The sequence below is a fragment of the Dreissena polymorpha genome, chromosome 10 (assembly GCF_020536995.1).
Source record: "Dreissena polymorpha isolate Duluth1 chromosome 10, UMN_Dpol_1.0, whole genome shotgun sequence".
Taxonomy (NCBI): Eukaryota; Metazoa; Mollusca; class Bivalvia; order Myida; family Dreissenidae; genus Dreissena; species Dreissena polymorpha.
The window spans coordinates 30,283,649-30,309,310 of NC_068364.1; the positions used below are offsets into that span (position 1 = coordinate 30,283,649).

Below are 25,662 nucleotides of genomic sequence, written 5' to 3' on the forward strand. Positions count from 1 at the left end.
TTGAACGTTCAATATTTATACACACAAAATGCAATTGCATATCTTCATGTTCTCAAGTTTCAATTAGTGTCCCAAATGTCAATTAGCATCGTAACAAGTCGTGGCACATATTACTCAATAACATCTGCCAATTACGAAGTGCAAAATGACCCCCTTTCACACCTACCGTTATCCGCAAAAAAGACCTCGTTCGCACTTACCCTTGCCTGCTCTCTGGACTGTCAACAACGATCCCCATCGGAATTCATCAATAAAGAAGTGTAAAAACACAAACAAAGAAATGTCCGCAAGTTTATTCAAACAAATGTATTTTTGACCAAAACTTCTTCTACCGCATTCATATCTACCAGTAGTGACTTCTTGTTGTTTCGACAATGGCCCTTCAGTCTGTACGATTATAGGGTGGTAGTTTTATGGAAAAAAACATGGCGGCCATTTTTATTATTTACGATTACACAACATATTTTTTACCAATTTAGCAGCCAGGATGGCGTTGTATCAATGAATAGCGCGCACCAGCTTTTTAATTTGAATTTTGGAGGTAAAACACTGCGCGCTATACGTGGAAACCTACGGTAAGTGAAAATCTAGTTAAAGCAGAAAGTGTCATCCCTGATTAGTATAGGCGGACTGCATTAAACCCTGTTTTCTAAGAAAGCAAGGCTCATGTTTAGAAATTGCACATTTTACAGACGTGAATCGAGCACAGAAAAGATTGAAATCCCCTATGACGAACTTGACGATAAAAAACTTCAGCAAATAAGGTTTATTTGTTACCACCAAAATTTACGTGATCACCTGTAACCACTAATTTACCTTTTTGCATTTCCACTAATTAAGATGTCTCTGTTTTTATTATAAACATTAACACAAACCCAGTCTCATGAGTGTTGTCAAAGGATTTGCTGAAATGAACTTACTGATGTGTGGGTTTCAACTAACAGAATTAAAATACAGTATGGTTTGTTTTTCAAAGGTGCGTTCTTTCTCAACCCCATGTTGATTGTTATGTCCCAATTGTTGGTTATGCTGCCATTTTCTTGTCTGATAAATTAAATGGCAAGTGTAATAACGGCCTTTGAACTATTGAATCTAATCTTTAAGTGTTTCAAATTTAGTCCCAAAATTGGCAATTGGATTTTTGGGTCCAATTATTTGTAAATTCTGTAATTTGTTCTGTACTTTAAATCTACTTGTATACTTAATGTATACTTACCATGATGTTTATCTGCTTGTATGAAATGTGTCATGCAAAAATGGCCTTTATGTCTAATGCGGCCAGTGTAGCTACAGACCAGCCTGCCCAGTCATGCAGTCTGGTGAGGAGCTACTCTGCCTGCTGTAAAGTCATGCAAGTACTTCAAGGCATGGTACCATTTTTCGCATGGTATGGATCATATATAATGTAAAGGATTTGCCATTTACTTTAAAGCAATTCATGTACTTAAATATATTTTCTTAAGTGATTGATATAGGTGCATCAAGAAAACATGTATCTCTTTCCATTGAGACATTCGCAATAAATTTTCCTCCAAAACACGCGCAGATTGATATCAATTATGTTACTATAATATTTTTAATCCACCTATTCACTTAAAATATGATACAATTATAATAATAATAATTCTTTATCAATGTACTGTTTTTGGTTGATACGCCAATATACATATAGTCATGCAGTCTGGTAAGGACCTACCCTATCTGCTAAGTCATGCAAGTTTTGCAAGGCATGGCATAAGACCCATTCTTGCATGCACAAGTTATATATAATGTAAAGGATTTGACATTAAGAGCAATTCACGCACACAACTATACTTTCTATAGTGTCAAGGTTCATCAAGAAAAGATATTTCAATATGTTATTTCCATAGAGGAAAAAACCTATCCATGCCCTTCCAGAAATGTGTAGATCTAGATCATATATGTAATTGAATTGTGTAATAAGATTTTTTTACTCCACCTTTACCTTAAATATGATACAATAATCATTACTATACTCTTAAATTCATCAATGTACTGGTTTTTGTGTGAAATGCCATTTCATGTTGACTTGAATATGAATTTTTACAGAAAGCAACAATTAAAAAGGCAAACTTTTTGTGGTATTTTTTCATATGGATTCCATGAAATTGTTACAGCGTATAGAGATGTTAATATAAGTAGCGCTTCCCATGATATATACATGACAGGGCCCTCAATCCATTTTAGGGGAAGCGGGTCGCTACCCATAGCAGGGGGAATTTTCGCGTCGTTTCCCTTTTGGGGGGGGGGGGGGATTTTTTACTTACTCTCTAATTATAACATTTGTACATGTTTGCACTATATTCATTGCTTTTTTCATAAATTAGTATGTTTGACAAGATTAAATTAAAATAGAATTGAGATATAATAATCATGAGACACATCTTACTATTAAAAAAAAAAAAAAAAAAAAAAAAAATATTTTAGGGGGAATTTTTCCGCCAAAAAGGGGGAAAAGTATACTTTTCAGGGGTGGGTGGGTGGGGAATGCGGCCAAATTTCGGCCGTGGATTTGACAGATTGAGGGCCCTGATGCCCAGTATTTAGTTCTTGAACACAATCAAATGCATTCATTCTTGTATAATGTGCAAAGTAAATAAATATCAAAACTTCTTAGACCATTGCTTCCAGTATCTGAATGTTAAGGTTGTTTTTCTTGCCTTTGCTTTTCTATAGTGCAAAGAAAACCTGTAACTGTTTAATTATTAATTTAATTCAAGCTAAAGTATATTTCATGGTTGCTCTAGAAAGGGAAACTGCTATTCATAGTATTTATTATAGTTACTGCCCTTAGTTTAATAACACAATGAAGCTTGCTTAATTTTCAGGCCCAAGTGGGTTTCAATAAGTTTTTTTCCAGTGAATGTGTGAAAACTATTCAAAGCTTTGATTTCTTTATAGAATATTGTTGCTCGAAAACAAATTTTATTCATGTTAAAATGATAGACTGCTAAAAACTTCCAAGACTGTTCAAACATTTCCATTTTATTTCAATTAAAATAAATAAAAAAAGTTGTATTATTAGTTATCAGCTTAAAAAAATCATTTGTCAGTTTTTAAGCAATTAGCAGCAAAATTTAAAATTCAGATAGCCAAAATGTTCTCATGAAATGTTGAATGAAATAGTCATGTCTATTTGATTGCTTTCCACTGTTTTGTATTGTATGTCTTGATAACCATAATGACGGACATTGTAAAATTAAAACTCGAAGTGCAAACATTTGTAATGTTTTCACAAGTTTTCTTTTCCTTCTGTGAATTATTACTTGCTGCCTTTGCCTTTGAATTGAGAAGAGCTTTGAATTACTTTATTGTTGGCCTATGTCATTTTTGCTAGTCTGTTAGAACACTAATATATATATAGACACCACAATGACAAAATCAAAAGTTTCCTATTTGTTTCTGTATAGATGCTGAATTAATCTTGGGTGATACAAACATGTTTTTAAAAACAATGAACTTTCTTTATAATGACCATTGTTGCAAACAAACATGCGCTCTAATATCTAATTTATATGCTTAGAATGCTTATCGATTTTACCATGTGAAATAAGACCTAAGCAAAACTCTGTTACATATGATGACGGCACTATCAGACTACTTTAACCCATTTATGCCTAGCGTCTAGAAAAAGGGCCTTGGCAAACAGCGTAGACCCAGATGAGACGCTGTATGATGCGGCGTCTCATCTGGGTCTGCAGTGTTTGCTTGAAGGAATTTCTGTAAGAAATATTCTAAGTATAGAAATAAATATACTAGACATCCCTAGGAAGTAAATTGATCCAATTTAGAAGGATGGGAGAGCCCACTAGGCTTAAATGGGTTAAACTTTGCCAAACACTTTCATAGGAGGCAAGTGCATGTGCTTTACACCATTTTCATATAAGTAAATTTACTGGGGTTTAATTTATTTGTGGAGTGTTTTTATCGCTGTAAAATTTTACACAACTTCTTGTATGGTTTCACAATTGTATCAGTGCATATGATAGAATTATCAGTAATTTTTACTTTATCACTTTATCTGGGGCTTTCTTTTTTAGGGACTAATGTGTTCCAGTAGGAACTATTTTTTAGGTTTAATAGGGTTTAATTTTAAGTGCATTACTTAAAAAACACTTATTCTGGGGCAACGCTTTTAAACAAACCCTACTTTAATTATAATCAGGCAAAGAAGCCCTGATATTGAAATAAAGTCAAAAATAAAAAGGTAAAAATAAGTTTAAAAAAACAACAAAAAAAACAACATTAATACGTGGAAAGGCCTGGCTATTATTATTTGACAGTTCTCTTTTCTGATTTCTGTTTTTTTCTCGCCTCATACTCAGTTTCATCTGTCTTTCTCTCATCTTTACCGTCACAAGTCGATGTCAAGAGTGCGCAAATGACAGACAGAAGTCGAACGACGCAAGGTAAAATCCCGTGTCCCGTATGCGCTATTTAGACCGTTTCTTCGACTAGCAAATAAGCATGCCCACACCACGTTGATTATTTTTAGGACACATTTGTTTTCTATTTTCCCTGTTCTGGGAAAACCGGGCTAAATGCATGTATTTAAAATATCATCTCAGATTTGCCTGGGCAGTATGCACAGGCTAATCAGGGAAAACACTCTGCATAAACAATCAGGAACAACACTATGCATAAAAAATCAGGAACAACACTCTGCATAAACAATCAGGAACAACACTCTGCATAAACAATAAAGAACAACACTCCACATAAACAATCAGGAACAACACTCCGCATAAACAATCAGGAACAACACTCCCCATAAACAATCAGGGACAACACTCCGCATAAACAATCAGGGACAACACGCCCCATAAACAATCAGAAAAAAACACTCCGCATAAACAATCAGGGACAACACTCCCCATAAACAATAAAAAAACAACACTCCCCATAAACAATCAGGGACAACACTCCGCATAAACAATCAGGGACAACACTCCCCATAAACAATCAGGAACAACACTTTACATAAACAATCAGGAACAGCACTCCACATAAACAATCAGGAACAACACTCCGCATAAACAATCAGGAACATAACACTCTTAATAAACAATCAGGGAAAACACTCCCCATAAACAATCAGGAACAACACTCCGCATAAACAATCAGGAACAACACTCCCCATAAACAATCAGGGACAACACTCCGCATAAACAATCAGGGACAACACTCCCCATAAACAATCAGAAAAAAATACTCCGCATAAACAATCAGGGACAAAACTCCCCATAAACAATAAAAAAACAACACTCCCCATAAACAATCAGGGACAACACTCTGCATAAACAATCAGGGACAACACTCCCCATAAACAATCAGGAACAACACTTTAAATAAACAATCAGGAACAGCACTCCACATAAACAATCAGGAACAACACTCCACATAAACAATCAGGAACATTACACTCGTAATAAACAATCAGGGATAACACTCCACATAAACAATCAGGAACAACACTTCCCATAAACAATCAGAAAAAAACACTCCCCATAAACAATCAGGGACAACACTCCCCATAAACAATCAGGGACAACACTCCCCATTAACAATCAGGAACAACATTCCGCATAAACAATCATGAACAACACTCCCCAAAAACAATCAGGGACAACACTCCGCATAAACAGTCAGGGACAACACTCCCCATGAACAATCAGAAAAAACACTCCGCATAAACAATCAGGGACAACACTCTGCATAAACAATCAGAAAAAAAACACTCCCCATAAACAATCGGGGACAACACTCCGCATAAACAATCAGGAACAACACTCCCCATAAACAATCAGGGACAACACTCCCCATAAGCAATAAAAAAACAACACTCCCCATAAACAATCAAGGAAAACACTCTGCATAAACAATCAGGGACAACACTCCCCATAAACAATCAGGAACAACACTTTACATAAACAATCAGGAACAGCACTCCACATAAACAATCAGGAACAACACTCCGCATAAACAATCAGGAACATTACACTCCTAATAAACAATCAGGGAAAACACTCCCCATAAACAATCAGGAACAACACTCCGCATAAACAATCAGGAACAACACTCCCCATAAACAATCAGGGACAACACTCCGCATAAACAATCAGGGACAACACTCCCCATAAACAATCAGAAAAAAATACTCCGCATAAACAATCAGGGACAAAACTCCCCATAAACAATAAAAAAACAACACTCCCCATAAACAATCAGGGACAACACTCTGCATAAACAATCAGGGACAACACTCCCCATAAACAATCAGGAACAACACTTTAAATAAACAATCAGGAACAGCACTCCACATAAACAATCAGGAACAACACTCCGCATAAACAATCAGGAACATTACACTCGTAATAAACAATCAGGGACAACACTCCACATAAGCAATCAGGAACAACACTTCCCATAAACAATCAGAAAAAAACACTCCCCATAAACAATCAGGGACAACACTCCCCATAAACAATCAGGGACAACACTCCCCATTAACAATCAGGAACAACATTCCGCATAAACAATCATGAACAACACTCCCCATAAACAATCAGGGACAACACTCCGCATAAACAGTCAGGGACAACACTCCCCATGAACAATCAGAAAAAACACTCCGCATAAACAATCAGGGACAACACTCTGCATAAACAATCAGAAAAAAAACACTCCCCATAAACAATCGGGGACAACACTCCGCATAAACAATCAGGAACAACACTCCCCATAAACAATCAGGGACAACACTCCCCATAAGCAATAAAAAAACAACACTCCCCATAAACAATCAAGGAAAACACTCTGCATAAACAATCAGGGACAACACTCCCCATAAACAATCAGGAACAACACTTTACATAAACAATCAGGAACAGCACTCCACATAAACAATCAGGAACAACACTCCGCATAAACAATCAGGAACATTACACTCCTAATAAACAATCAGGGAAAACACTCCCCATAAACAATCAGGAACAACACTCCGCATAAACAATCAGGAACAACACTCCCCATAAACAATCAGGGACAACACTCCGCATAAACAATCAGGGACAACACTCACCATAAACAATCAGAAAAAAACACTCCGCATAAACAATCAGGGACAAAACTCCCCATAAACAATAAAAAAACAACACTCCCCATAAACAATCAGGGACAACACTCCGCATAAACAATCAGGGACAACACTCCCCATAAACAATCAGGAACAACACTTTAAATAAACAATCAGGAACAGCACTCCACATAAACAATCAGGAACAACACTCCGCATAAACAATCAGGAACATTACACTCGTAATAAACAATCAGGGACAACACTCCACATAAACAATCAGGAACAACACTTCCCATAAACAATCAGAAAAAAACACTCCCCATAAACAATCAGGGACAACACTCCCCATAAACAATCAGGGACAACACTCCCCATTAACAATCAGGAACAACATTCCGCATAAACAATCATGAACAACACTCCCCATAAACAATCAGGGACAACACTCCGCATAAACAATCAGGGACAACACTCCCCATAAACAATCAGAAAAAACACTCCGCATAAACAATCAGGGACAACACTCCCTATAAACAATCAGAAAAAAAACACTCCGCATAAACAATTGGGGACAACACTCCGCATAAACAATCAGGAACAACACTCCCCATAAACAATCAGGGACAACACTCCGCATAAACAATCAGGGACAACACTCCCCATAAACAATCAGAAAAAAACACTCCCCATAAACAATCAGGGACAACACTCCCTATAAACAATCAGAAAAAAACACTCCCCATAAACAATCAGGGACAACACTCCGCATAAACAATTAGGGACAACACTCTGCATAAACAATCAGGGACAACACTTCGCATAAACTTTTTTTCCGAAGCAGAGACTTCCATTTGAGAAAAAAGAAAAACAGAATGTGTTCTCCCTGATTAGCCTGTGTAGACTGCACAGACTAATCACAGACAACACTTTATACGCGTGCATTATGTCCAGTTTTCCAGGAACAAGGCTTATTTTGAGGATGTAGATGTTTTATATTGCATAGAAGTGTATTGTGTCTTTAGAATTTTTATATTATAGTTCTATAGTAATAGTATTACTTAGTAATAGTATTGCATTTATAATATAGAAGCTAGATTAGGCATGGTGGCATTGTATAAGTAGAAATACAAGTATAATTTTATTTTTGTTCCTCATTCCATTTTAAATCATGATTCACAATTGTTATTTCGACTTTGTACATTTCATTTGTTTTATTTATTCTGGGCTTGCTCTTCCAATCGCCAAATTAGCCAATGGCTACAAATTTGGCTCAAGAAATATCCATTTGGCTACAACTGTTTTTCTTGGCCATATTTACTGTAGAAAATATTGAGCCTTGGGGAGCATGTAATTGTCCCCTACAGGTTTCACCGGAGGGGACTTATGGTTTGCGCTCTGTGTGTCCGTCTGTCTGCGAGTCTGTCACACTTTTCTGGATCCTGCGATAACTTTTAAAGTTCTTAATATTTTTTCATGAAACTTGAAACATGGATAGATGATAATAAGGACATTATGCACGTCATTTCATTTTGTTCCAACATCAAAAATTCTGGTTGCTATGGAAACAATAATATAAAAAAATATTAACAATTATTTCTGACAATGGTGGAGCCGGTTGGGGACATATATTGCTTGGCAATAGTCTTGTTTTATTTGAATTATTTTCAAAACGTATTTCAATCAGCATTTTACTTAATTATTGTATGCACATCTTTTTAGAAAATATACATTAATAATTTATCAGAAATTATGACTACAATACGACATTTTTTCCCCAAAATCTGAACAAAATTTCCCAAAAACTTTTCCAATAAATTCAATGATTGGTTTATTGAGTTTATTATTCAGCAATTTAATTCTCAAGCACTTTAAAATATAAATTTTAGACGGCGCTTAAACCATACTTATAAAAAATGTATATACTGTTATTTTATAATCATGTTTATAATGTATAATTTTTTAAGCTCGGCTGTTTTCGGAGTAAACCCGAGGTATTGTCATATTAGCCAGCTAGTCCTCCGTCCGCGTTTTTGGCACTTAAAGTTTGTGCAAATGTATTTCAACAACTTTAACCCAGTTGATCCTCCACCCTGTTTTACTGTTTGGTATAGATTGTACTGAAACTTCCACAGTTTAATTACCTTATGTATTTAAATGATTGTAAATATAGGAACATAGATGGAGACAAATGTTTGCAGAATTTCGGCCTTTTGTTGTATTTCCACTAGAATATATGCATTCCAAAATTTTGTGTTTTAATCTTTTCTTCAACTACTGGTTGAAACTCGCTCAAATAGTCTGTCCACTGTAGAATAAAATTGTTGATTAATTGTCTGTGTTCAAACACGTGTTCTGGGGGCATAAGTGCACACGCAAATTATATGCTCTTGCCCCCCCAAAAATGTTATGGTTAAGAAACTCCAAAACTGTGTCCAATCAGAAAGCAGATTGTAATTGGAAGTTTGATTCTATCCTATCAAATTGCAAATGTAAATAAAGAGTTTGAGTCTGTTCAATCAGAAAACAGATAGTAATTGGAAGGTTGTGAGTCTGTTCCATAAGACAGCTAGCAGATAGTATTTGGAAATTTGATATTTACTCTTAGTACAATCAAACATTGATAACATTTAATGCTATTCATACCATGTTTTTAGTGTGAGAAATAGATTGCTTATAGAACCTTTTTTTGCGACATTGCAAAACAAATATGTAATAGAATTCCAATCTGAAGACTGGTAAAATGAAAAGAAAAACTTTGAAACATATCTATAATATTGATACAAACAAACATTCAGATCCTTAAAAAAGAGTAGAGAAACTGATTGTTTTGTGTGTAATTATCATGACATCATCAATAAATGATTTGTGTGTAATTATCATGACATCATCAATAAATGTTTTGTGTGTAATTATCATGACATCATCAATAAATGTTTTGTGTGTAATTATCATGACATCATCAATAAATGATTGGGTCATAAGAATAATCACATTTTAATTCAAAGATATGCAGAAAAGAAGAACCTTCACAGTTTTTTTTCTAGATATTGGCTTTTTATTTGATATCTCTTTCATGAATTTAATTTCAAACTGTTTAGGTCAAGTTTAATAATTTATATTTCATATTTATATAACCATCATACAAATCAAATCATTTCCATTTTATAAGCGTTTTCAGCTGCCTATTTATTTGTGCATGCCACACAGCTGATATGAGAGCTGATTATTAGCTGTCTTGACTATACAACAAATTGAATGATTGTATCTGCAGCATGCTTGTACATATGAGCCTCGGTCTGGGAAAACAGGGCTTAATGCATGTTCGTAAAGTGGACAAACTTGCAGAGATGACACTTTTGTGCATAAACTTGATTTTTGTTTAGATATGACTTCCTTTAAACAAAAAACCCCTTTAAAGCGAAAAGTGTCATACCTGCTCAGGGGACTGCACAGGCTAATCTGGGATGACAGTCTAAGTAATGCATTAAGCCTGGTTTTCCCAGAACGCGGCTCATACGGTCAGTGTTTGTCATATGCTCCTCAAGGCATAGGCAGCAACGAAAGTAAAAAATAAAATAAATGATCTATCAATAAAATGTTTAAAACGATAATGAAAAGAGCGATATATACAGGTATTGTTGTGTGTTTTTTAATGAAAACATGTTGATTTCCTCAAAATGTGGGGTATATACATTTCCTCAAACTCTTAGATATTTTCCAATATTTTGTAAGCATAGAATAATTGCATGTTAGAGAACCAACTTAATTAACCAATACATTTCATGTGAAAATTCTTAAAAATTAAAAACCATCAATAGTAGCTCAACAATGTATGATTATCTCCTAATTGTTACCAGCCACTACCTCCAATCAAATTTAAGTACGCTGCACTTTGGGAAAATGGGGCTTTATGCATGTGCGTAAAGTGCCGTCCCTGATAAGCCTGTGCCATCTGATCAGGCTTTAACAAGGGACGACATTTGGATTTTGGTTTAGGAGAGACTTGATTGGAATGAAAAATTCCATAAAAATCTTATCTGAGACAATTTCACTTTCTGCACATGCATTAAGCCCCATTTTCCCAGAGCAAGGATCAGATAGGAGCGTTATTGTCAACAGGCTCAATATGTTGTTGACAGGAATCTGTTGTGTTTTTTTAGAGACTGCCATTGCAGAGATTGTGTTTTTCTGCAAGTTATGTTGGAAATAGGAAGAAAAATTTACCCTGGTGGTGGGTTTGTATAGGAGGTGATTAAAGTGGCTTGAAATAAATCTGGATGAAGTATGGTTTTATTTAAATAATTCCCCTGTAGTCGTGACTATTTGCCATTTGAAACACTATTGATTCTACACTCCGCAAATAGGTTTACCACCTTAAAGTCTAGCCCGGCATATTGTTGCATTTTAGAATAGCGTCTAATGATTGGGTGTGCTTGGGAATGATTGAATTACACGATGTTTGTTGAATTAAGCCTCATTTCTATGTCTTATTGCCTCCATTCAACTTTTCCAGACACTTGTAAATAACGTCTTCAGCATTTTGCGTCTTCAGCATTTTGTGTCTGCAGCATTTCGTTTCAGGCTTTTCAGATATTGTCCACTTATCCTGTGAAATTGCTTGTTGGGGAAAATTTATTGATAAAGAATCAATATTTGATGCAGCCTGTTGTTGGAATCTTGAATATTGAGTTTGTGGAGGCATTTTGGATGCAATATAAGAAATATGTTACATAAATTGTCCAATTTTGAACATGGGTGTATGCTGCATAGAAATGAAAGGAATTTGCAGGGGACATATTGTTTTTGCCCTGTCTGTTGGTTTGTTTGTTTGTTTGTGTGTTTGTTTGTTTGTTTGCCCCAACTTTAACATTTGCAATAACTTTTGCAATATTGAAGATAGCAACTTGATATTTGGCACACATGTGTATCTCAAGTACTAGAAATATCATGATCTTTATTAACTTATTCTGACAAATCTGAGTATAGCCAAAATTATACAGTGGGAGATGTTCAACATTTTGATGAAAAGATCCCTTTTTTATTTGTTTATTTAGAAAGTATGTAATTTTTAGCTCACCTGAGCACTAACATACTAATGGAGAGGTTTGTGATCACGTTTTTATGCCCCCGGATCGAAAGATCGGGGGCATATTGTTTTTGGCCTGTCTGTCTGTCTGTCTGTCTGTCTGTCTGTCTGTCTGTCTGTCTGTCTGTCTGTCTGTCTGTCTGTCTGTCATTGTATGTGTGTGTCAAAACTTTAACCTTGGTTAAAGTTTTGCAATAGCTTTTGCATTTTTGAAGATAGCAACTTGATATTTGGCATGCATGTGTATCTCATGGAGCTGCACATTTTGAGTGGTGAAAGGTCAAGATCATCCTTCAAGGTCAAAGGTCAAATATATGGCTTCAGGCGCACAGGGGGCATTGTGTTTCTCACAAACACATCTCTTGTTGTCTATTGTTCTTCGTGCATTGTCAACATTTTACATGTAAACACACTAAAGGCAGCATGTATTGCCAAAATCTACATGAAACTTGGTCATTAAATTTGTCCCTGGCATTGATCTCTATAGGCCAAGTTCGAAACTGGGTCATGTGGGTTCAAAACGTAGGTCACTATGACATTGTCAAGAAAGAGCTTGTGAAACCTAGAACTCACATTTGTTGATGCGCAGTCTTCATAAAACTTGTTCTGCACATGTGTTCTTATGATTTCTCTTTAAAGTATGACATGGTTCCTGTAAATTGAAAAACAGGAGGCAGGGCAGTTTTCATTTACTGTAGGAAAACTATTTGCAATCCCTATTAATAAGTGGAATTTTAACCCATCCATCATGAATGTTCATCATATGTGTCTTGTTCTGACAAAACTGGGCATAATGCATGTGCCTAAAGTGCTGTCCCAGATAAGCCTGTGCAGTCCGCACAGGCTAATCAGGGACGACACTTTCCGCTTAAACTTGATTTTCGGTAAGAAGGGACTTCCTTCAAACTAAAAATACCATAAAAGGGGAAAGTGTCGTCCCTGATTAGCCTGTGCAGACTGCACAGGCTAGTCTGGGACGACACTTTACGCACATGAATTAAGCCCAGTTTTCTCAGAACAAGACACATATAAAATTATCTGGGATGAGTTCAAAAATGTTTGTGGTTTGTTTAAAAATTGCTGCCCAGTTGTAGGGCAGTTTTCCTTTAAAATTTATTGTGTAACCTTGTGAACACATGTAACCTGCTCAGTTCCTTTGGGTCTCAGGTGAGCGCCATAGGGCCTTTGGACCTCTTGTTTTTCTTAAGTGACAGATTTCTTAGTTTAGTTTAAACCTATTTATTTTAGCTTGATTGCATCAAAAGCCTCAGGGGTAGTATTCCAGAAGCATCTTAAGTTAAATTTTATTCTTAACCTTAAATTAGGAAATTTTCTTAAGTGTTTCATTTCATATTGCGATAGATTGGCATCAAGATATACATTTAAAAAACATCATTATGCCAATGTTATTTTAGGAATACCAAAAAAACATGTGTTTCCTTATTTAGTAAAGAAATACAAAACATTGAAATTTTGAACTTAAGTGAAATTATTTAAGAAATGACTTAAGATGTTTCTGGAATACCACCCCAGGCTTATATAAACACTGTCGAGTCTGTTTCCTGGGTGTAACCAGTACTTGGTGACTTTGGTAAAGATCTAGAGAACACTCGCTGAGTGGGGATTGAAACCCTAGACCTCCCAGTTGTAGGCAGACAGCTTATCCATTACGCCAAGCGACCTCTTAACAGATTTCTTGATTTTATAAGAAGAAAATTATTGCAATTTCTTATTTCATTTATATTCTGGAAACTCTTTAAGAAAAACATTGTGGTTGGACGTTGGAAATATACATATTTTTTTAACTCGCTCTGTTCATACCATGGTGTGAAAATTTAACCATGTTCAACATTGTTTGTTTTGTGTGTATTAATACCTAATAACTACTGGAAATGCACTAAAATTCTTTGAATTGTCGGCAGTTACCTTGTAGTAATTATTTAAAAGGTTCAGACAAATATTTTAGAAGTAGAAAGTAATTGGGTGTTCTGACACATAGTTACTTGCATTTATAAAAAAATATTCAGTGAATATTGATTAATTAAAAAGATGAATTAAATTGATTTATTGTTCATACCAATGGTTAGTTGTTTCTTTAAGATTTTAATGATATTTTTAATATATTCATATTTAAATAAAGAAAAAAGGATTCAATATAACAGGTTCTATAGAATTATTACTTTAACATTTCAGTGAATTTTTAAATGAACTATTTCTTTAAGGTGAAATATTATATCAGGATATGTTGGCCTAAATTGTATTTTTAGCTCACCTGTCACAAAGTGACACGGTGAGCTTATGTGATCGTGTGATGTCCGGCGTGCATGCGTCCATGCATGCGTGTGTCTGTCAACAATTTGTTTGTGTAGACAGAAGAGGTCACAGTTTTCATCCAATCTTATGAAATTTGGTCAGAATGTTTATCCTGATGAAATCTGGGTTGGGATTGTATTTGGGTCATCTGGGGTCAAAAACTAGGTCACTAGGTAAAATAATAGAAAAACCTTGTGTAGACAATAGAGGTCACAGTTATCAGCCAATCTTTATGAAATTTGGTCAGAATGTTGATCTTGATGAAATCTGGGTTGGGATTGTATTTGGGTCATCTGGGGTGAAAAACTAGGTCACAAGGTCAAATCAAAGAAAAACCTTGTGTAGACAATAGAGGTCACAGTTTTCATCCAATCTTTATGAAATTTGGTCAGAATGTTTATCTTGATGAAATCTGGGTTGGGATTGTATTTGGGTCATCTGGGGTCAGAAACTTGGTCACTGGAAAAACCTTGTGTGGACAATAGAGGTCACAGTTTTCAGCAGATCTTAATGAAATATGGTCAGAATGTTTGTCTTGTTAAAAATCTGGGTTGGGATGGAATATCAGTCATCTGGGGTCAAAAACTAGGTCACTAGGTCAAAGTTTAAAAAAAACTTGTGCAGACAGTAGAGGCCCAGTTTTCATCCAATCTTAATAAAATTTGGCGAGAATGTTAATCTTGATAAATACTGGGTTGGGATTGTATTTGGATCATCTGGGGTCAAAAACTAGGTCACTAGGTCAAATCAGAGAAAGACCTTGTGTAGACAATAGAGGTCACAGTTTCCATCAGATCTTTATGAAATTTTGTCAAAATGTTTAACTTGATGAAATCTGGATTGGGATTTTATTTGGGTCACTAGAGGTCAGAAACTAGGTCACTAGGTCAAATCATAGAAACCTTCAGACTGATAAGAGTGGAACACAAATTGTTATGGCACACAGTTAATGGATGTCAGGTGGGTAGTTTTGAGGTGATTATCAAAGGTTTGTGTTTTAAATAGGGTTGATTGTTGTTTTAATTGGAAATATCATTGACGAGTGAGTCTGAAAATAGTTCCAGTTTGTTTAAAAGCAAGGCCCTGAGGTGGGTGGCAGATTTCTTTTTATTGCTATAGTGAAACATTGTGAACTCTATAAGTCACATTTTAATTCAATCTTAATGAAACATGCTGAGAACATACGTTCCTATAATATCTTGATTTACTTTGAAAATGGCTCCGGTGCTCTGAACAGCATGGTTTCCAGGGGCGAGCAAATTTCTTCTTGTGAACCTTATGATAATATTTATGTTTCATGAAGTACTTTTATTATTTTCAACTCCTCCTTTCCAGAATATTTTAGTTCCTATGGGTCTCAGGTGAGCGCCTTAGGGCATATGGCCCTCTTGTTTTTCAAATTGCAATGAGCATTTTAAAACATGAACTCATCAACCATGATAGTACATCAATTGTGTTTCTTAGGGTCTTTGCTATGAGCAAAACTTCTAGTTAATAGCTCTTAGTTAACAGTTTGTTTCCTACTCAGTAGTTATTACCCCATATGATTTGTCCTAACTTAGCATCTTGAGTTATTGCCGAACAACATCAGAATATTGATATGTGAATGTTGTTGGAAATATACGTCTTTTTTTTTTTACGTTGGCAAATAAATTAGTCACATGGGAAACGAATAATTTTTATCCATTTGGTTTGTACTCATTAGTTGTTACCGTTTGTTTGCAGACGTCTTTGCGATGAGGAAGATGAACTCAGCGAAGTGGAACCGGACGCGGTGCCGACCGAGGTGCGGGATTGGCTAGCGTTGACATTCACGCGGTCGATGAGCAATATCAAACGTCGCGGTGAGGACAAACCTAAGTTTCGCAGCGTGGCAAACGCGATACGAGCAGGAATTATGGTCGACAGGTAATGCATTTTTTAAGCATTGTCCATTTTTGTTTTGTAGTTTGCCTGGACACAGTTTCACTAAGTTAGTTACGCAATTCTGAAAACAAACTAATATTTTTACGTTTATAGATGTTTACAAATCAACGCAAATTAATTGTTTCTTTGAAAATATTTATTGATGAATTGATTACCATAAATTTCCTTGACTAAGCTGTTTTATGCTGTTTGAAAATTTACTCATATTTTCAATTCATAGACCTTTATTAACTGATGCAAATAAATGGTTTTTTGGGAGATTTGTATTGATTTAATAGGTACCATTAATTATATAGGAGTCACTTTGTCTGTCTGTCCCAAAATTTCATCCGATCTTCACCAAACTTGGTCACAAGTTGTATCTAGATGATGTCTTGGTCAAGTTTGAATATGGGTCATGCCTGGTCAAAACTAGGTCACGGGGTCACTTAGTGCATTTTTTAACCGAAAGTTTGTCTGGACCATAAATATGTCATTTATCGTTAGATTATAAAATGACTTGGTACATTTGTTCACCATTAATGGACGGTGTGTCATGCGAAAGAAGTACTTCGATATCCAAGGTCAAGGTCATACTTTGAGTTCAAAGGTCAAAAATGGCCATAAATGATCTTGTCAGGGCCATAACTATGTCATTCATTGTGAGATTTTAAAATTACTTGGTACATTTGTTCACATTTATTGAACGGTGTGTCATGCGAAAGAATTACGTGGATATCTCCAAGGGAAAGGTCACACTTGGAGTTCAAAAGTCAAAAATGGCCATAAATGAGCTTGTCCGGGCCATAACTATGTCATTCATTGTGAGATTTTCAAATGACCCTGTACATAAATTTTGTTCAAAGTCATTGAAGGGCGTGTCATGTGAAAGAATTCAAGAGTTCAATGGTCAAAATGGCCATAAATGATAATAGCATAATAATTCTTAAAAATCACCATAAATTAGCCTTTCTCGTTTAATGAAGACAGCATGCAAAATATTCTGTGTCAATGCAGTATGTGGGGGTATACTTCACGTCTGTGACAAAGCTTTAGTTTAACCCTTTCAGTGCGGGAACCGAATTTTGAAGGCCTTTGCAAACAGTTTGGATCCAGATGAGACGCCACAGAACGTCTCATCAGGATCCAAACTGTTTGCTATTCTGATAATATTCTTTGAAAAAAATCGAAGAAAATGCTAATTTTAGAAATTCAGCAGACGACATTTTAGCAGACGACAAATTTCCCAGCATGCAAAGGGTTAATTTTTAATTTTTATAGAAGGGAGAACCTACAATCATCGAACACGTTGGAATTGTGTTTATCAGTCTAATATTTGCATATGTATCTAATTGAAATGAGACCCAGGTATTTTTTGTTATTTAAAGCTTATGTCATTCTATATTCTTTTAATGCAGCAATAAATCAATGTTAATTGTCTTCAATTGAAATTTTGATTTTTCAACATATTTTATCTTGATTATATATGCCGATTATTTCAATCAAAACTTATCAAACTTAAATCAAAATCATGACATTTTAAAATTAAATTATGCTTTTAAAATATGATATTTTTTTTATATAAATTTTAAATTGTTTCTTTAAAATAAAATATCAAAATAAAACTCCTAATACGGCTTTTTTTGAATTCTTATAAGCAAACAAAAAGTTTGGTTTTGATGCAAGAACTATATTTTCTTAAATTTCATTTTCATGAATGGTCATGTGAAACAAATAATAATGTAATTTTTGTTTTGATGATTTAAAACCAAGAAATATAAGCTTTAATTTTTAGGTTATATACAGAAAGGTATATACTTTTTAATGGATCTGTTATAGGTGATTTGATTTAAATTTTAGCTTCACACATTTCGTGTACTGAATGTAATAACTAGGGTAACTGACATTTTGTGAATTGTTCAGGCAATGCTTTTTTTCCGACATTTTCTGAAATACAGTAAGAGCACTTACGTTATTTTTTGCATTAAAAATATTTCAGTGTTCAAATTATGCTAACTGCTCCTTCCTTAATTTTGAATTGTTTTTAAAAAGACATATTAATTTGGAGTTTTGTTTCGTTTTTTTTCAAGTGTTATTATAATACTAATCAGAAAATGTGAATACGAAAAATGTTTTTTATTTTAATAGAACAGTTTTTTTGCTTCTGCTGAAAATTTAACAAAATGTCAGTTACGCTACTTTTTACATTCAGAAAATGACATGTGTGCATAATGTCAATTAAAAAAATTTGGTAAAAATATTATTCTCACCAAAAAGGGTTGACTTAATATTTTAACAGTACTGTTGATGTATGTCACCATAATAAACACAAAAATGGAAAAAAGTATAAATGTATAAAAAAATGTCAGTTACATGACTTATTACATTCAGTAGACGATTTGCTTTACAAAATAGTTGCTATTAATAGCAATTGTCATTGTTTGAACAAAAATGTTCCTGTTTTATTAATCTTTATATTAAGTTTATTGTTCTGGACTGTGTGTTCACGAAACTCCTTTTAATACAAAACACACAATTTACACCTCTATGACTCTTTCTGATCAAACTCTTCTGTGTAAAATCCATTAAATTAATCATCTATATTCAGGAATTACCAAATTTAAAGAAGTAAAAATCTGCAAATCTTTGGGAAAAAAACATTTTCAAGAACTAGCCACCGATTTTAGTGATTATATTTAGGGACCTTTCAAAGAGTTTTCAACAAGGCTTGAACCACTGACCCTTGGAGTAAAAGTGTAGCATTTAACCCATTTATGCCTAGCATCTAGACATAAGGCCTTGGCAAGCAGTGTAGACTCAGATGAGACGCAGCATGATGCGGCGTCTCATCTGGGTCTGCACTGTTAGTTTAAAGGAATATCTGGCAGAAATATTCTCAATATAGAAATAAATATACTAGACATCCCTTATTTTGGAAATAAATTGATCCAATTTTGCAGGATGGGAGAGTCCACTGGGCATAAATGGGTTAATTTACTTGGCTATTGGCGCTGATTCAGTGAGTGATGTATTTTATTCTTTGTGTAATCAATCCTCCCAATGTCACAAAATAAAACAGTAACAACAGAATGCTCCAAATGATTCAATTGTTTCGCCTTTATAACACTATGTTTTTAAGATATTTCAATCGTCAAAAGATGCATAATCATAATGGATATTTTAGAGCATGGGAAATTTTCAGTAGTAATGTTTCCTCACAAAAATATCATAACTAAAACGAAAATTTGCAAAACTGAAACTTTTTTTTCAATTTTGGCAATTTACCAAAAAGTGAAAAAGTCCCTTATATATAGGTTAAAATACTAAGCATCTAAGCTGTTTTTTCAAGTTTTGAATTTTCTGATTGGAAAATACCTTTAGAAAAGCTTGATCTATATAGATACGAATTTACAGAATATCATGAATTTTACAGAATTTACTCTCAAGGAATTGAGTATATAATGACATGGGGTACATAAGGAAAATGTATCTGGAAACTCCTATAAGGAATTTTGTGAAACTACTGTCCATGAGTTACTTGTTTCTTGTTGCATGGTTTTAGTTGCGAATATTGTCGTACACTTGCAGAATATACCGACGTTTGTCCAGTTCTACAGGGCTTAATGTACCCCCTCACGTTCTACTAATTTTAAAGGTATGTCATGTGACCCTTTCCCACTCAGAAGCAAAGGGAAAAGAGCTATATGCAACCAGTGTAAAACCAGAACAGCCTGCGAGTAACTCGCAGTCTGTTCACGTTTTATGCTGTTTGCTGCGCATCAGTATCTTTGGGTTGGAAATGAAGCTTGTGAAACTTTTATCTTGTTAAAACTACCTGCTGAAAACGGTTTATTTTCTTGAGGTCTCAGGTGAACGCCGTAGAGCCTTAGGCCCTTTGTCTTTTAAAAAGGAAACGCTCCTTGGACCTACAGATTATTCTAGGATTTACGTTTTTTTTTATTTACCTGATGTTTCAATTTACCATTTGCAGCCGTAGACAATCCATTGTTAAAAAGCCGTTTATTCGTCTGCTAGAACCAATTACCGAGGTAGAGTTGTCAAAGCTCCAAAAACTTTCTTAAAATGTTTACAAGAAAATAATGTTCTCTACATGAAATTAATTGCAAAAAAGTATGCACACAAATAATTACAAATTTGTTCTTAAAAAAAAAAAGAAAGATGTGCACTCAAATTATTAAATCTTTTTTTTTTTAAGAAATATTTACAAGGAACGTTTTTACATGTTTGTTTCCTTAAAGAAATATTCACTAGAAAAGCATGTTTTTTCTTTTAACATAAGCGCCATCTTGTTGAAAAGTTTTGAGAACTCTATTTTCGATTGTTGTGTCATTTATTTCTGGAGCTTTGACTTTTTAAAGATTTTCATGTTATAGTTAAAATGTTTTGAAGTTAGTTAAAGGTGTTATCTGTTGTTCACGAGTTTACAATGTTAATATTTCGAAGAATTATTCTTTTGTCAAGTGTTTCTAGGTAACATAATTTGAATAAAAAAAATGGACTTATAAAGTTAACAAGCTTTGTGAAAAGAGGCTGGTTTTTTGTATCACTTTTATCATTGCATTGGTATGGCATATTTATAGGGTTTTTTTCTCTTGTAAAAGGCTAATATTTGAGATTCATAGTTACATTAACCCATTTATGCCTAGTGGACTCTCCCATCCTTCTAAATTGGATCACTTTATTTCCAAAATTAGGGATGTCTGGTATATTTATTTCTATTTTTAGAATATTTCTTACAGAATTTCGTTTAAGCAAACAGTGTAGACCCTGATGGGACTCATCTGGGTCTACGCTGTTTGCAATGTCCTTTTTTCAGGACGCTAGGCATAAATGGGTTAAATTCAAGTTAAACGCTATTGCGAAAAGTTGTATCTGATATTAAAATGTCAAGCTTCTAAAACACAAATGTAAATAGAAAGCTTGAAAAACAGAATTCTGACTCTGAAGGACAATATTGATACGGGAGGCCTGTGTCGGGAGGCCTGTGTCGGGAGGCCTGTGTCGGGAGGCCTGTGTCGGGAGGCCTGTGTCGGGAGGCCTGTGTCGGGAGGCCTGTGTCGGGAGGCCTGTGTCGGGAGGCCTGTGTCGGGAGGCCTGTGTCGGGAGGCCTGTGTCGGGAGGCCTGTGTCGGGAGGCCTGTGTCGGGAGGCCTGTGTCGGGAGGCCTGTGTCGGGAGGCCTGTGTCGGGAGGCCTGTGTCGGGAGGCCTGTGTCGGGAGGCCTGTGTCGGGAGGCCTGTGTCGTTTGTAAACTGAGCTGAAATCATCTATGTTAACCCATTTATGCCTAGCCTCCAATTTAGAAGGATAGGAGAGTCCACTAGGCATAAATGGGTTAAGGTTGCCATGGTGTAGTGGATATGGTATCCGCCTAGCGACCCCGAGGTCATGGGTTTGATCCCCACGGTGAGAGCATTCTTTAGATCTATCTCAAATATACCAAGTACTGGTTGTACCCAGGACATGGAATAAAATAAATAAGTTTAAAACTAATATGAAATATGGAAAAAGTAATTCCCTTACAGCACCTTGATGACTGGTCTTTCGACATATTCCTAGAACGTTTTGCAATTACCTAACTATTTCAGTGCTGTAACCGAATTTGGAAGGCCTTTGCAAACAGTTTGGGTCCAGATGAGACGCCACAGAACGTGGCGTCTCATCAGGATCCAAACTGTTTGCTATTCTTATAGTATCATTTGAAAAAAAATCAAAGAGAATGCTAATTTTAGAAATTCAGCAGGCAACATTTTAGCAGATGACAAATTTCCCAGCATGCAAAGAGTTAAAACATAACATAATTCTTTCCTTACAGCACCTTGACGACTGGTCTTTCAACGTATTCAGTGTGAACAGTGCCTCAGACGGTCATGCCCTGAAATATGTGGGCTACGAGTTGTTGCAAAAATATGACTTGATTGCAAAGTTCAAAATAAACAATACAGTGCTTGATAGTTTCTTGCTCGCGCTGGAGGCCGGATACAGCAAGTACAAGAACCCGTACCACAATCTTGTTCACGGCGGGGATGTTGCTCAGACAGTTCACACCATCTTGACCCAAAGCAAACTCGTGGTGAGTAAGATTTTATAATACTTGTCATGCCAGATTAAAAAATGCTCAATAAAATGAGCCCTGTTCTGAGAAAACTGGGCTTAATGCATGTGCCTAAAGTGTCGTCCCAGATTAGCCTGGGTAATTCGCACAGGCTAATCAGGGACAACACTTTCCGCTTTTATGACATTTTTCGCAAAAATCCGATTGAGGCAGAGAGTTTTGTCCCTGATTAGCCTGTGCGGACTGCACAGGCTAATCTGGGATGACACTTTACGCACATGCATTATGCCCAGTTTTCTCAGAACACGACTCAAATAGTCACATGGTTGGCAGAGTCTTAAATAGCAAAATTACTTTACTGTATCAATAATATGTTGAAACTGCATGACCCGCAGCTTTTGTATGTCTCAAAGATCTGCTGTCATGCTGTGGTACTCTGAAAAAATTGGTCAAATTGTTGGCTTGCTGTCAAATGGCCTTACCACAGTTGTCAAATGACATTTATAACAAAATGGCTTAAAACATCTTCACCTCAAAATCTGTATTACTGAAACCTTGTTTATTTGATATGTGACCATCTGTAGTGGTTCTTGCATTATCTGACCATCTGTAGTGGTTCTTGCATTATCTGAAAAAAGTCTTATCTCCTTAAAGATCCGTTTTTGTAGCTCCGTTGAGCTAGTTTTATGCGGTGTGCATCGTCATCTTTAAGCCCAGTACCACCTTCAATTTAATGCATTTATGCCTAGCATGATGCGGCGTCTCATCTGGGTCTGTGCTGTTTGCTTAAAGGATATTCTAAATATAGAATTAAATATACTAGACATTTCTAATTTTGGAAATAAATTGATCCAATTTAGAAGGATGGGAGAGTCCACAAGGCATAAATTGGTTGAGCCACATTTTTCAGCCAATCTTGAGGAATCTTGGTCTGAATATTTATGTTGACAATATCTAAGTCGAGTTAACATTTGGCCATGTGCATTCAAAAAATTGAAATTTGTATGCCCCTCTTCAAAGAGGAAGGAGTGTATTGTTTCGCTGGATGCCAGTTTCTCTGTCTGTAGGTAGACCATGTAGGTAGACCAGTCTGAATGTCAGTGGACCAGTTCGTTTCTGATCAATAACTCTTTAACCACTTAACTAATTGGCTTGATACTTTGCATGCACATCGGCCTTGGACAGAAGATGACCCCTATTGAAATCGGGGTCACTAGGTCAAAGGTCAAGGTCACTATCACACTAAGTGAAAATTGTTTCTGATCAATTACTTGTTAACCAATTGACTGATTAGCTTGATACTTAACATGTGTATTTGCCTTGGACAGTAAATTACCCAAATTGACATTGGTGTCACTAGGTCAAAGGTCAAGATCACTGTTACACATTAAGAGTACTGTTGTTTCCAATCAATAACTGGTCAACTGATTCACCGATTGGTTTGATACTTTCCATGTGCATCGGCCTTTGACAGTAGATGACCTCTATTGAAACTGGGGTCACTAGTTCACAGGTAAAGGTCATTGTTACACACTAAATGTAAAATCATTTCCCATCAATAACTCGTCAACTGTTTCACCAATTAACATGATACATCACATGTGCATTGGCTTTGGACAGTAGATGACCCCTATTGAAAGTTTGGTCACTAGGTAAAAGGTCAAGGTCAATGTCACACACTAAGTAAGAAAACGTTCTTATCAAAATAATTGATCAACTTATTCACCAATTGATACATCTCATGTGCATTGGCCTTGGTCAGTAGATGACCCCTGTTGAAATTGGGGTCACTAGGTCAAAGGTCATGGTAACTTGCACAATAAGTTGGAAAAGCATTTCTGGTCAATAACTCGTCAACTAGTTGACTGATTGGCTTGATACTACCCATGCACATTGACCTTGGACAGTAGATGACTTGTATTGAAATTGGGGTCACTAGGTTAAAGGTCAAGATCATTGTCACAATAAGTGTGAAAATTGTTTCCGATCAATAACTCATCCAAGAATCTACCAATTGGCTTGATACTTCACATGCACATTGGCCTTGGACAGTAGATGATCCCTATTGAAATTGGAGTCACAAGTTCAAAGCCCGGGGCCCGTATTCACCAACCCATTCTTGGACTTAAGAATAAAGAATAGACTTAGAACTAGTGCTGCAACAATACGCCAAAAACTGTATTGCACTATATTGTCAGTTCAAAAACCCGTATTGCAATATATCGCAATATATTGCTAACTTGTACCAAAATTATAACTTGCCAATTACCCGATAATCCCATAAAATTCCATTTTTAAAGCAAATTCTGGTAAATATTTACTATAAATGTGCTCAAGAAACACAAACATTCGCAAATTTTCTTAAGTATCAAATACATTTTTGCAATTGTTAATATTTAAAGATGTGATGAAATAACGTCCAACCGGGGCGTTTTTCCCACGGAACACGCGTAATTCAGCTGACGTGATGTTCCCGTTTTTATACAAAATATACAACACAAAATACACCCATACTTTCCATGTGACGTTCTACATGTCTGTATAATTTTCGCGCGCTTTTTATTGAGACAAAGGATAAAGCACTTTTTATTTGACGCTATAATTTGTTATTATCGCGTTAGCATTCATATTTGGAAGCGTGTTTCAGAAATTTGGATTACAAATAATGCTCAAATCAGAATCGAACGAAACATTTACAGCTGTGCGCAATTAATTCAACGATAATCTGTTCAAAAGCATCGAATGAATGCTCCCATGGAACAACGCTACTCCGTATAATACACTTTTTAGCATGCTATTTTTACGTAAAAAATAATTTACACTGCTTTGTTTTGTTTACCTTTTTATCATTATTTCGGATGGCTTTTCTGGACGAAATGTGAATGAATTTTTGTAAAATTTTCGTACCGGTATGATGAAAATCATATCGCAATACAATATGCGGATTGCGTATTGCGATATATACCGATATACCGGTATATTGTTGCAGCCCTACTTAGAACCAACAAAAATGCATTCAGTGTTTGAATATATACAAGCTACCACTGGTGATTATGTCATTCACAAAATGTTCTATAAGAATAATGATGTAGATATATGTGGTTAATACAACGTTTGCCTCAAAATTAAAGAAATTCTTGATTATTCTAATTTAAAGAAATTTCTTTATTCTTAGACTTAAGTCT

At 35.4% G+C, this 25,662-nt stretch overlaps 1 protein-coding gene across 4 annotated transcripts in view; it reads left to right on the top strand.

The window, feature by feature from the left end:
* Positions 1-25,662, top strand: part of LOC127847823 (dual specificity calcium/calmodulin-dependent 3',5'-cyclic nucleotide phosphodiesterase 1A-like) — a 305,382-nt gene that overhangs the window by 229,055 nt on the left and 50,665 nt on the right. For 2 of the 4 annotated variants that reach the window (XM_052380018.1, XM_052380019.1), the window contains 4 exons: positions 16,224-16,406; positions 18,199-18,213; positions 19,992-20,058; positions 22,238-22,495. In XM_052380018.1, coding sequence (XP_052235978.1) covers positions 16,224-16,406; positions 18,199-18,213; positions 19,992-20,058; positions 22,238-22,495 — 523 coding nt within the window. The remainder of the gene's footprint in view (positions 1-16,223; positions 16,407-18,198; positions 18,214-19,991; positions 20,059-22,237; positions 22,496-25,662) is intronic. The other 2 variants (XM_052380016.1, XM_052380020.1) reach the window with 1 other exon arrangement.